Here is a 13851-nt window from a genome sequence, read left to right as displayed (position 1 = left end):
AATGAAGGGGGGAAATTATCCAACCTCTCACTGCAGCAGGGTTCTTACATCTTCCTCTGAAGCATCTAGTATTGGCCATTGTCAGTACTGGACTCATGTTTGATCCAGTAAAACAATTCCCATATTCTGGTTTTGCATCTTTTAATAAAGACTAGGCTTGCCATAGCTTTCAACCTGATTTACACGATGGCTGGGGAATATTCGCTAATGAGCTTTTTATACAATCACAACATTTATGTGTGTCATCAGCCAGGGGTTCTCACATATTTTGGAGAGCAGGACACATTTTAATAGAGAGATTGTCTTGTGGACACCTCCTCTCCTCCAGGGACCACCTCTTCTCCCATGCATGATCACATAACATACTTTTGTCAACTATACAGTAGGAAAGTACCTGTGCACTTTTAGCTTTCTTTTAAAGCAATTTAGCAGCTGGAAATAAGGAGTGGGAGTCAAAGCTGTGTGGTCAGCTAGCTCTCTCCCTAGATCACCGTACCAGAGCCAATGTCTCTATGTGGTCATTCTGAAGTTAATCAACGACTCATACAGCTTCTCATTTTAATGCAATTTTGTAAAGTTTGTCTGAAATGTTAATTTCCTCTGTTGCAGGTGAGAAAGAATGGTGCTACTTATCACAAAAATGCACTCACCCCAGCTGTGCAGGTAATTCTAAGCAGTTTATTTCTGAAATCATTTTAGTGCTGTGCTGTTTTACAAAGGGCCTACTTGTAGCAGTGATACAAATCTTCCCACAGCAGCTTCAGATATCACATGCCACTCCATTATACTCTGAGACAGGGCCAGCTCCACGTGCTTGCTTTGCTGGTGCCTAGAGCCGGTCCTGCTCAGAGATTATATCTTGTGCCTCCATTCTCGGGCCAAATTCATCACTATGGTAAACAGGTGCAAGAACATTGATGTCAATGTAGTAAATCCGATTGATTGTATGTCATCGGAAAGAGGAAAACCCAGTCCAATTAAGTTAAATGATTATTAGGATATTTAAGAGAAGGGGACAGAGGTATGTTAATGACTCCAAAGTTTGTTCTGGCTACCAATTTGGTTTTGGCTGAAGAAAACCCTGCCAATATAAGAAGTGGATCTAACGTGCATCTGAAGAAGTGGGGTTTTATCCACAAAAGCTTATGCCCAAATAAATCTGTTAGTCTTTAAGGTGTCACTGGACTCCTCCTGGTTTTCCTGTCAATGTAAAAGGAATTTACAACATACCCAAAAGATAACCCACAGGCACCAGGCAGGCATGCAATTCCTTAAAAATACTTGAGGCCTACATTAAGAAAAGTCTTCATATTTTAACTGGACTTGTACCCTTTGTTTTACTTCAGCCCAGTGATACAACAGACAGCTGTACCACATTCGCTCCTTTGCTTCTATGCTAGTCAGAGCATCTAGTCTCACCTAGGCTGAGATGTAACATACTGGGAATAAAACTCAGGCATTCCTGGCTCCCAGTGCTGCCTTCAGCAAACACTAGAACATGGATCTGCAATTTAAACCTGTCCCATCCCTCCTTTTTAAATACATTCTAAGCTACAGGTTACAAATTTTTACTGTTTATGATCAATTAGCTAAGTCCAACACAGGCATGCTTCCCATTTAATCGAGCATTGCTACACACTTCATCTGCTTACATTTTCCAGTTGCACCAATCAGTCATTGTTGGGCACATTTCACTGTTTTGCATTTTTAAGTATTTTGTAAACATGTCAAGGAATCTCCCTATTAAACTCTGCCACTGAAAGAATTTTCCCAAGCTCAGAAGCAAATGTAGATCTACCAAGCGGTAGTTTGGCTTTATCAGGATGAAGTCACTTTGTCCATCAATTCTCAGGGGGTAGCCATGTTAGTTGTATCCACAAAAACAATAGGGAGTCCGGTGGCACCTTAAAAAGACTAACAAATTTATTTGGGCATAGGCTTTTGTGGGTAAAAACCCAACTTCTTCAGATGCATGGAGTGAAAATTACAGATGCAGGCATTATATGAAGAGAAGGGAGTAACCTCACAAGTGGAGAACTTGTATGAAGAGAAGGGAAGTTACCTCACAAGTGGAGAACCAGTGTGGTTCTCCACTTGTGAGGTAACTTCCCTTCTCTTCATATAACGTCTGCATCTGTAATTTTCACTCCATGTATCTGAAGAAGTGGGGTTTTTACCCACGAAAGCTTATGCCCAAATAAATGTGTTAGTCTTTAAGGTGCCACCAGACTCCCTGTTGTTTTTGTCCTTCAATGAAAGCCATTTTTCCTTTCTCTTAAACAGAACCCCGTCTCTGGAATACAGTAAATATGGAGTGTGGAAAAAATGCACAGTCACCTATCAATATTGTCACCAACAAAGTGGAGTACAAAGGGGACCTGAAACCATTTACTTTTGAAGGCTATAATACCAATCAGTCCCCTCATTGGACCATAGTAAATAATGGGCATACAGGTAAGCTATGGCAATGAATGGGGTTTACTTATTTGCTCTGTTTTATTAGCTCCTTAATTGCTGTCAGAAACATTTTCAGTGTTGAGATTATTTTCTTCACACACTGAAGTTAATTGGCAAGAGCTGATTAATTAGCTATTTACGGATTCAGCTTTAATGTTCTGCCAGGCTGTCTGTCTATTGGGAAGAAATATTACTGGGGATACTCTGCGGCAGTGCTGTGTGGTGTCAGGTTACTAAGTCTAAAAAAAACTGTTTTTTTTTTTAAAACTTAGTGCTGATTTAACCCTCATATTGGACCAAAAATCACCCAACTATTTCTATATTGTTATGTCAAAATGCGGGGGGGGGGGGGGGGGGGGAACATGGGAATTGGGATGCATTTGAAGCTGGTTTTACTGTAACCAGTGAACTATATACAACTATGCACAAGTTAAAACTTTCCTAGATTCAGATGCGTACTACACAGTACTTGTGTTGGGGTCTAACTGACCCCAGGATCAAACACATTTTAAAGAAAGCTACATAATAGTGTCAGGGTCTAACCGAGCCCATGTTTGAACAATGAAAATAGATAGCAATAGTAATAATATAAAAGCAAACACAGATACAGCAAACTAGCAACTCAATGGCCTAATACTTGGAAAAAAAATGGAGCAAAAATTGGTGACCCAGGTTCTGAACATGCAAAGTATTTACACTTCACACATTTCTGATGTATTTTTCTGACTTGTTCTCTGGACCAGATGTAATATCTTCCCCATTTCTCTGGCTCTGGATCAGTACCCAGCACACTCAGATGCCCCAGCAACAGCATCTGTCAAGTGTGGGCTTGTCAGAAAATGTATCCGACAATTGTGGCTTCCCTGGAAACTTTTCCTAGCAAGTGCAGGTTTCCCAGAAAATCAGTTTGATGGAACTATCTTCAAAGAAATGCAATTTGCTCTACAATTGTGATGATACATGAGGCAAATGTTATCTGGGGTCTCACAGACCAACAGACCATTTCAGTAATTTTTTTTGCGTGGTGGGGGCTGAGGGGAGAAGAACACTGAAACTGTGATGATAAAAACAGTTATGTAGGATTCATATAATCATATAATAATGGCTGCCTCAAAATAAAGACAATCTGATGCTGGAATACCTGCATAATTAATTTGGGGGCCCCCAATGCCTTTTAAGTGACTGTTTTCACTATGCTAAAACCACAACAGATATGTAGACAAATGCTAACAGGTTTGCTCATCACAGCTTGAGAATACTTCAAGAAAGAAGAGGCTATGGCTTGCCCATCATGTTTTATTCAAATTTTTGTACCCGTTTGCAGTCCGAGACCGCCCCCCAAGACCTTGGATATGCAATACTTTCATTTCCCCACTGACTAACACTGAGGGGTCTAACTGACCCCAGTGACCTTCTCAGTGACACTTTTTTGCTGCACAAAACCCACAACAGGTAGGATAAAATCAATGCAAAAAGATTGACCTCCTCCTACTCTGACAATAATGTATGAAGAGGTACAGGACAGGCATGAAAAAACTGTATTTATATTTGTGTGCATCAATTTTTTGTCAAAGACACCCCAAAGCATAAGGAGAGTTGAAAAAACCTGGGCTGTTGTCAAGAGAACCAGCTGCTTGACAGCCAGCCCCGAATCTGAATGGCCCCAATGCAAAGTGCTCCTCTGGGAGACAGCTGAAATTTAAAAAAGCACTTTACAGATGGATTGGGCAATGAGATTTTTGTTTTGAAATTCAGTAGTTGGGCAGATTGTTTTTTCTTACGAACTTCTTCTGATTTTCCACTAATGTGGACAAAGTTAATAGCCTTTTTGGTACAATATAAAATTGTGGAATCTTCAAAGCGTGGCTGATGCTCCGAGAAATGTCTTTGTATAAAAAATCAACCATCGTAGAAACAGCTTAGAACTTTAAGTCCCCAAGACATGCAAAACGGGGTTTGCAGCGGGGGGAGCAAGTGTAATGAGAATAAGATTGGATGCAATTATTATTTTTAGATTTCAATAGCACCTAACTGCTCTGAGATTGGAACCTCATTGCGCTAGGTGTCTTTCGTACACATAGTAAAAGAGAGTCGCTGCCAACAAGACCTGACAGTCTAAACAGACACAAGAAATGTTACTAATCCATTTACAGACAGGGAAGTGAGGAACACAGCTATGAAATGACTCACCTAAGGACATACAGTACAGCCAGTCTTTGGGAGCTGGGTATTGAACTCATGTCTCCCGATTCCCAATCCAGGGCCTTATCTACCAGACCAGCCTTCCTCTCAGGGAGGTCCTAATTCCATCTCGCAGAGAGCACAAAGGCTGCTGTTTTCAAATGCATCACAAATCTCTCAAGCAGAGGACGGTTAAGGGAAATTATCACTAGAAAATATTTTTATTCTTCCCGGAGACACGTTTTATTCTCCTGTTAATACCGGACTCAAGCTCTGCTCTTACCTGGGTTTCACTTACCTAGTTTTACTCTATAGCATTGGTTTTAACCCTTTTTCATTTGCAGACCCCTAAAAAATTTCAAGTGGAAATGCAGACCCCTTTTGGAAATCTGAGACATAGTCTGCAGACCTCCAGGGGTCCCACAAACCACTGGTTGAAAACCATGGCTCTATAGTTAGACTGGTGTAAAGTGAAAGTGAGTCCTACAGTTGAGACATAGTAACAGTGTCTTTAACTCTAAACCCTGCAAGACCCTCAAAGCAAATAAATACTGCAGCACACACAATAGGCGACAAAAACAGAAACCTGCAAATAAACCTCTTGGGACCAAGTTCACCTTCTAGAATGCAGCTCTGTACATTTAAAGGGAAAAATCCCTGGTCCAACATCGCTTTTCTAGATAACAGAGGAAGAAACCTAGGGTTTGTCTTAAAAGTGAGAGAAGCACAGGCTCTTGCTTCTCTCCCGCCAAAAACCAGTCACTTGGACGCTCCCAGCAAGGAAGAGATGGTCAATTAACCTTACACTGTGTTGAAAAGCTAGTATTGATTTATTTAAAAATTAAATTGATGAGAACAATTGATTGATTACAAAAAGGCAGATGAAGATGCTTCCACAAAAGCTCATTTAACTGGCTTTCACCAAAATAAATAGAACTATAATCCATAGATGGCAGCACACAAATTCTTTTCCGTTATGTAGCATTTTTCATCCATAGGTCTCCCCTTTACAAGGAGAGGTAAGTATCATTATCACCATTTTATAGATGAGAGAACTGAGGTACAGAGAGGTTAATAGCCTGAGCTGTAGAAGTGTTGTGGCACCTGGAGTTGCCATAGACTTCAACTGGAGCCACAGGTGCTCAGTACTTTGGCAAATCAGGCCCTAAGTGACTAGCACAAGGTCATGTAGCAAATCAGAAACTCAAGTATCACAGAATATCAGGATTAGAAGGGACCTCAGGAGGTCATCTAGTCCAACCCCCTGCTCAAAGCAGGACCAATCCCCAACTAAATCATCCAGTATCTGAACTCCTAGTCCTGTGCCCTGGATATAGGGATTGGACTGTTCCCCATTTTAATTATATTTGAACCGGTACTCAGGAGTGTTCAGAGTTAGGTCTGGATCTGAAGTTCATTAATCTAGGTCACTCAATATAAAGGGCTGAACCAAAGCATTGAATCCAAAACCCAGTGAACTTCTGGGAAACTCTGGATCCAGAGCTTTCACAACCAATGCCCCTCGCTCGTTTCAACTATTCTTAAAATCAGAGCCAAACAATTTATTTCTTTTTAACTACTTGTTTCTACCAGTTAAAGTTTCTCTTAGCGGGTCAGCAAAGATTGGAGGTGGAGGTCTTCAAAATAAATACAAGGCTATTGAGTTTCACTTCCACTGGGGCATGAAACTAGACAAAGGGTCCAGCCCTGGATCGGAACACAGCATCGATGGAGAGAGATACGCTATGGAGGTAGGCGAGATTCTCTCTCTGTTAATGCAGCCGGGTCCAAGAACTCTGACTTCTTAACCTAATGTTGAATGAAATAAACCAACAGATTCTTTTGCAAGACTCCAGGAGGAGAATTAAATAACTGAGAATTTATTGTTTGTTGAGCCCTGTGGAGATCACAGAGGGAAAACGGTCAGGGTCTGGACGTTTTGCATGGCAAAGGCAAATGTGGAGAGGCAGTAAAACCCAGGGTTAGTTAGCCTTCAGAGACGGCAATAGCATTTCAGGCTATAAAGCATCTATCTCCCAGTCTCACACTTGCTTATTCAGATACTTCTGTTGTGACCGTGCAGGGACAGGTATAAATTCCTTGAATAGCAGTGAGGGCAAATCCTACCCTCCGTAGACAAACCAGGTGGGCTTGATGCAGGAAGGTCCCAAGTGAGTTGGTGGGAGGAAATCACCCTCCACCTCAGGTCATGGAGTAACAGTGGAACCACTGCAGATTCAGGGTGGCAGTAGCCCATAAGCTCCTCTTATACCAGCGGTTCTCAAACTTTTGTACTGGTGACCCCTTTCACACAGCTAGCCTCTGAGTGCGATCCCCCACCCCTATAAATTAAAAACACTTCTTTATATTTAATGCTATTATAAATGCTGGAAGCGAAGCGGGGTTTGGGGTGGAGGCGGACAGCTCGCGACCCCCCATGTAATAACCTCACGACCCCCTGAGGGGTCCCGACCCCCAGTTTGAGAACCACTGTCTTATACAGATGGGGGAGAAGGGGGTGGAACTGCCTTTGGGTGTATGTCTTTGCAAAGTCACCAGTCCCATATCTTCCACAGTGCCTCTCGCCAGCTGTGGGCAGGGAGTAGCCCTGCTCCACCTCCACAGTAGAACAGCAGGGGTTTCTCCATGCCCAGGGCACAGGGAAGGGGCCAGGATTTGCCGATAAATGGCTATAAAGGGAGTAATAATTGACCTTTAATGCCTGTATTACAGCTTCATATAGTCCACATGAAAGAGGATTTCTCCACTATAGAGCAGGCAGTGAAAGTTGAAGAAGGTCTGGCCGTGCTGGGGTTCTTTATAAAGGTAAGTTGCCAGGATTTTTTTAACTGGCCACCTCAGACTGGCACCGACCAAAGCTTGGACCAAGTTGCAGGGTTTGGCTGTAGAACTGGCCAGGAGCCAAAGTTCCCCCAATGTTTTCAGGGGTCCAGATCAATCTTTTAAGTCTGGCCTCACCTCTAGTGCTTAGCGAAGGTCTGCACTGCACTCAGAGAGACGTGACTGCAGCATAGCACCCGTAGACACATCTGAGCTAGCTTTGATTTTGCGAGCGTGAACAACAATACCAGTGATGCCACAAGCAGCACAGGCTACCCAAGCCCACCCAGGACCCTGGGTGTGTACTCACACACCAAGCCCATGCTACGGCAGCCTCACTGTATTGCGATTCGAGCTGGCTAGATCATAGCTTAGCTTGGGAATGTCTACACATGCAACAGTCACACCTCTGACTGTGGAGTAGACCTATCCGCAGTGACTTTCTGTTACGTTCAGCTCATTGATTTTTGTTCAGCTTTCTTTCCCACTTCTTTTCTGTTTCATTAATAATTAAATTAAAAGTTATGGGTCGGGAGGGTGGGGGGGAAATGTCTGAGGAAAGGGATACATTTTCTGACTCAAAATATTGTTTCAGACCGGTGCAAAAAATGAAAACTATGACTCTCTAATACAGATATTAAATGAAGTTGCTGTCAAAGGTAAGGAGCTTGGATTCATCATCGAGCAATTTGAATTTATTTAACAAGATAATCATTATACGTTCCTAGGCGTTACAGAGGCTAAGGTCCGGTCTACACAACAGAGCTATACCGGTATAGCTACGTCGGTCAAGGATGTGAAAAATCCACGACCTACCCTCCCATGTCGACAGCGCTGTGTCGGCAACAGAGCTTCTCCTGCCAACATGGCTACTGCCTCTTGGGAGGTGGATTAACTAAGATGACGGGAGAGCTCTCTCTGTCAGCTTAGAGCATCTTGATTCAAGCGCTATAGAGGGGCAGCTGCGCCCAGGTAGCATTTTAAGCGTAGACTTGCCCTCAATTCAGAAGAAACTTTGAAGTGATTTTCAGCAAGGAAGCAGGGAGTGGAGAGCTCACACGAGGTGTCCATATGGTAAAGCTGTGCTCTGCAGGGGCTCTTGAGAAGGGCAGGCACAGTGGTTCCTTGGCTATGCCCATCCAGTAGCCCCCACCTCCCCCACAACCAGCGATGGGGGACTAGGAGGGTAGCACTGCAACAGAGATGGTAGTAGCCGCCAGAGTTGAAGGGAGCTGTAAACCGTGAACCTGTAACCATGCCCATTCCAGCTGACGTTGCTCCATTGTTTTCCTAGGGTCTCAAAAAAATATGTCGTCTTTGCCCCTGGAATCGCTCATTCCAGCTAAAGAGGATCTCACACACTATTATCGGTACAGTGGCTCCCTGACCACGCCCAACTGCTACGAGGCTGTCGTCTGGACAATATTTCAGGAGCCAATCATACTGAGTGAAAGTCAGGTAATGCATAGAGTAACAGACTGAAAGGAGCAGTGAGGTCATTTTGTGTCTGTCTCACTCATACTCCCCTCCCCACCCTCTTTTCTTCCCTCCCACATATGATCTCATATGCACAAAGTCCAATGTAGGATTGTCCCCTTCTCCATTACCTTTGCAGTCCAATCTTAAGAGACTCTAAATCCATGTCACCACAACAGATCACACACTGACCAGCGTGTTTGCCATCTGTCCCACCACTCATTTTGGTGAAAAAACAAAACAAAACTCAGAATCCTTCCCTGCTCCAAAAAAGGGGTGTGGGCATATACTAGATCTTATATGGCACTTTGTATACAAGGATCTCAGAGCAATTCTCAAAGCAATGTTAGTAACATCACCATTTTAAAGGTGGGGAAACTAAAACACATTGTAATTAAGTGACTTGCCAAAGGCCACACAGTGAGTCAGTGACAGAAGTGGGAACAGAATTCAGATGAATGCTAGTTCAGTGCTTTATCCAGTGCCCCATAGTGCCTCTAAATGAGGGTCTGAATCATCCCCTAACTTCAGATGTTTTGGAATGTGTCGCTGAATTGCTTCTGAGAACTGAATAATGAGTGACTGGCCTTTTTCCTCGAGCCCCATTAGAATTTTATTTTAATAGAACAGAATATTTTAAATTGGTCATGATCTGTTCGTGCTTCCATCTCAGCTCTACCATGAACTCATTGAGTGGGCTTGGACAAGGCACAACCCCTCTGGGTCAGTTCATCGGCAAACAGTGACCATGATCAGTATGTCCACAGTGTGATACCCCATCAGACTGAGTCCATAAGATTAACGATAGTTGCTCGGTGTTTGCTGAGAACCCAACACCCAGCCAGATGTGAGCCAGTGCAGTGGGGGATGACAGAAATTGGGGGTGTGCCTCACAGCTGGCAGCTGCTGGCTAAATTTCTGCTTCAAGTAGCCAGGAGTTAGGCTCTAGAGAAGAACCAGAGGAGGTGAGGCATGTAATCTTGATCCCCGCAAGTTGTGTCACAGGGACCTGAGGGATGGGGGCAGGAGCTGAACATAGAGAAAAGACCTGTCTTTCCAGGGTGGCTTGTGCTTAGACAGAACTAGGATGTTTAGCTAGGAGGAAGTTTAAAGAGTCTGCCTGGGCTAGAAGGAAGCATCTATCAGTGATCTGGGGGACAAGTTTTAGTGACACTCATTCCATTTAAGCTTTAATATACTCTTGTGGTTCAGAGCAACACCACAGTGAGAGGAACTATAGACTCAAGATAGGACAATTCCCTTTTCTTTCCCTCAGAAAAATAACTATTTTTGGATGGTGGTGTGCAGGTGGTGAACTTCTTGGAGAAGCTTTACTTCAGTGAGAATAAAACATTACAGATGACCGACAATTTCCGACCTGTTCAACCTCTCGGGAACAGAACTGTGTACCGCTCTGACGTCAGCGTTGTACAGCCTCCTGCAAAGGCTTTATTGGTGATCCCAACACTTATCTACCTCATGAGTCTTCTTTTCCAGTGAACACTACCAGGTTTCTGGGCTTTAATTTTTTGTTTCAAGCACTTCTCTCCAGTTGAGAAGCTCTAGACTACAGCTGATTGTACACCATAGCCTTGCTGTTTTTTCTAACGCTTATCAATAGGATTTTTTTATATATAAAAATAGGGCTGTCGATTAATCACAGTTAACTCACAAAATTAACTAAAAAAATTCATCGCAATTAATCGCAGTTTTAATCACACTGTTAAGCAATAATAAAATACCAATTGAAATTTATTATACATATTTTTGGATGTTTTTCTACATTTTCAACTATATTGATTTCAATTACGACATAGAATATAAAGTGTACAGCATTCACTTTATATTTTTATTACAATATATGCAATGTAAAAATGATAAACAAAAGAAATAGTATTTTTCAATTCACCACATACAAGTACTGTAGTGCAATCTCTTTATTGTGAAAGTGCAATTTACAAATGTAGATTTTTTTTGTTACATAACTGCACTCAAAAACAAAACAATGTAAAACTTTAGAGCCTACAAGTCCACTCAGTCCTACTTCTTGTTCAGCCAATCGCTAAGACAAACCAGTTTGTTTACATGTATGGGAGATAATGCTGCCCACTTTTTATTTACAATGTCACCTGAAAGTGAGAACAGGCGTTCGCATGACACTTTTGTAGCTGGTGTTGCAAGGTATTTATGTGCCAGATATGCTAAACATTTGTATGCCCCTTTATGGTTCAGTCACCATTCCAGAGGACATGCTTCCATGCTGATGACGCTCATTAAAAAATAATGCATGAATTAAATTTGTGACTGAACTCCTTGGGAGAGTATTTATGTCTGCTGCTCTGTGTTTTACCCACATATTGCCATATATTTCATAATATAGCAGTCTCGGATGGTGACCCAGCACACATTGTTCGTTTTAAGAACACTTTCACTGCAGAGCTGACAAAACGCAAAGAAGGTACCAATGTGAGGTTTCTAAAGATAGCTACAGCACTCGACCCAAGGTTTAAGAATCTGAAGTGCCTTCCAAAATCTAAGAGGGATGGAGCATGCTTTTAGAAGTCTTAAAAAAGAGCACTACTCTCATGCGGAAGCTACAGAACCTGAACCACCAAAAAAGAAAATCAATGTTCTGTTGGGTTTCAGAGTAACAGCCGTGTTAGTCTGTATTCGCAAAAAGAAAAGGAGTACTTGTGGCACCTTAGAGACTAACCAGTTTATTTGAGCATGAGCTTTCGTGAGCTACAGCTCACTTCATCGGATACATACCGTGGAAACTGCAGCAGACTTTATATATACACAGAGAATATGAAACAATACCTCCTCCCACCCCACTGTCCTGTTGGCGGCATCTGACTCAGATGATGAAAAGGAACATGCATCGGTCCATACTGCTTTGGATCGTTATCGAGCAGAGCCCGTCATCAGCATGGACACATGTCCTCTGAAATGGTGGTTGAAGCATGAAGGGACATATGAATCTTAAGCACATCTGGCATGCAAATATCTTACGATCCCGGCTACAACTGTGCCATGTGAACGTCTGTTCTCACTTTCAAGTGACATTGTAAACAAGTTTCAGAGTAACAGCTGTGTTAGTCTGTATTCGCAAAAAGAAAAGGAGTACTTGTGGCACCTTAGAGACTAACAAATTTATTTGAGCATAAGCTTTCGTGAGCTACAGCTCACTTATTATTGTTTAACAGTGTGATTAATCATGATTAATTTTTTTAATCGCTTGACAGCCCCTATATATAAAAATTAATTTCAGGAAACATCCTCAACACTCATGATAAATATAATACAAAGCTATAGAGAAGCCCTTTTTAAAATCACAAAAGACTTTTCTTTTTAAAGCAATAAAATGTATTAATTGCAACCCTATAACTTTAAAGCAACACTGCAAGTGTGTTTAATGAGCCATTCAGAGGACTTATAGGAATTTGTAGCCGGAGTGCCAAAGTGAGGTTCTGAAGGCAATATATTTATATGCTGCACCACAAATCAGGGACATGAAACTGCTTTGGTCACTCATAGCATCCGCTATGTCCTCCAACACAAAGGCACAACACAACCTGTTTTAAAAAAAAAAATCAATCAATCAGTAAGCAATACAGGGTTCATCCTACGTATTGCAGGATACATGGCACGCTTCACCCAGAGGGGAACATTTACTTGCTTCTCTCTCCTTAAGGTTAATTTTAAAGAAGGGTTTGATTATTTTTTAAATCTACTGCTCTTGGGTTTTAGGAACATAGGAGTTACTATACTGGTTAGACTGTTAGTCCAATCTAGTCCAGCATCCTGCCTCTGGCAGTAGCCAGTATCGGATGCTACAGAGGAAAAGGAAAGCTCCACCCAATACATCTAGCTTCACACACATGGAAAATTCCTTCCTGAATCCCACTGGAGGCTTAAATCTGAAGAGTGAGGTTTGATGATCCTTTATTGTCTCCCATTGAATAATAAAATACGAGAACTGTTCAGGTAATGTTTCCCCCTGTGGAATTCTTCTTTGAATTTTTTTTTTCAGGTTTTCATCAAAACCCTCCAATTTTTTGGTTTAGAATTGATATTTTGTGAACATTTCCATTTTGTTAAAAAAAAATGTTCTGATGGAAAGATTTTTACCAGCTCTATAAAATACTCCCACACTTGTGTGATAGGTAAGACCCATACATATATAAAGGGGGTTGTTCTGTGATTTGGGTTGTTATCTTCAGAGCTTATCCAATCACACACTGGAAATACACTGTGAAGATGGGTTTCTCCTGTTAAATTCTGATCACCTCAACATGCAGAGAGATGCAGTGTCTCAGCTGATTTAATCCTTTGAGCCAATGTAATGTAACATGTTGCAGCCTCTTGGTGAATTTTAAATCTTGGCTATCTCAAAAAGGGATTTTAAACTCGGAGTGCAGTTATGCCTTTTTCTTTAGGGCTATGTTTCTGTACAGGACACTATAATATCACATCCATATTGTCACTCATATGAGAGATATACAAGGGTGCCTGGACACAGTTTACTGAGGGCAAATGGCAGGGTGGGAAATTATTTTCTTCTCTACTGTATCTATTTAAGTTGATTATGAAGACTTGAAAACCACAATGGAAAAGCAGATTGATATTTATACCTTTAGGAGAATATCCAAGACTGTAAGTGTATTTTTATATCGTTTAGGAGATTTCAAGAACTGAATAAAAATAAAAGCTTGTGATTGAATGGTGATGTCTGAATTTTCCATCGGCCTGGCATTTCTCTCTCTCTGCCCTCACAGCAAGTGCTAAGAAGAGGAAGGTATTTTCCCCATCTCTTCTAGACAATTTAGGTTGTATCTTTGGAAGCGTTCCCTGTTCCATTTGTGTATTATGATGTCAATGGTCCCAGAGGTCTTT

At 41.8% G+C, this 13851-nt stretch overlaps 1 protein-coding gene across 1 annotated transcript in view; it reads left to right on the top strand.

Annotated features, from left to right (window-relative positions):
• The window catches only part of CA4 (carbonic anhydrase 4), a 38891-nt gene extending 28436 nt beyond the window's left edge, over positions 1 to 10455 (top strand). The window contains exons 2-8 of the mRNA XM_077836322.1: positions 610 to 663; positions 2284 to 2454; positions 6232 to 6389; positions 7372 to 7464; positions 8075 to 8138; positions 8774 to 8937; positions 10264 to 10455. Coding sequence (XP_077692448.1) covers positions 610 to 663; positions 2284 to 2454; positions 6232 to 6389; positions 7372 to 7464; positions 8075 to 8138; positions 8774 to 8937; positions 10264 to 10455 — 896 coding nt within the window. The remainder of the gene's footprint in view (positions 1 to 609; positions 664 to 2283; positions 2455 to 6231; positions 6390 to 7371; positions 7465 to 8074; positions 8139 to 8773; positions 8938 to 10263) is intronic.
• Positions 10456 to 13851: the final 3396 nt, after the last annotated feature.

This window comes from Eretmochelys imbricata, chromosome 17, assembly GCF_965152235.1.
Source record: "Eretmochelys imbricata isolate rEreImb1 chromosome 17, rEreImb1.hap1, whole genome shotgun sequence".
In the NCBI taxonomy this organism is placed as follows: Eukaryota; Metazoa; Chordata; order Testudines; family Cheloniidae; genus Eretmochelys; species Eretmochelys imbricata.
This window is presented reverse-complemented; position numbering and strand designations above follow the sequence as displayed.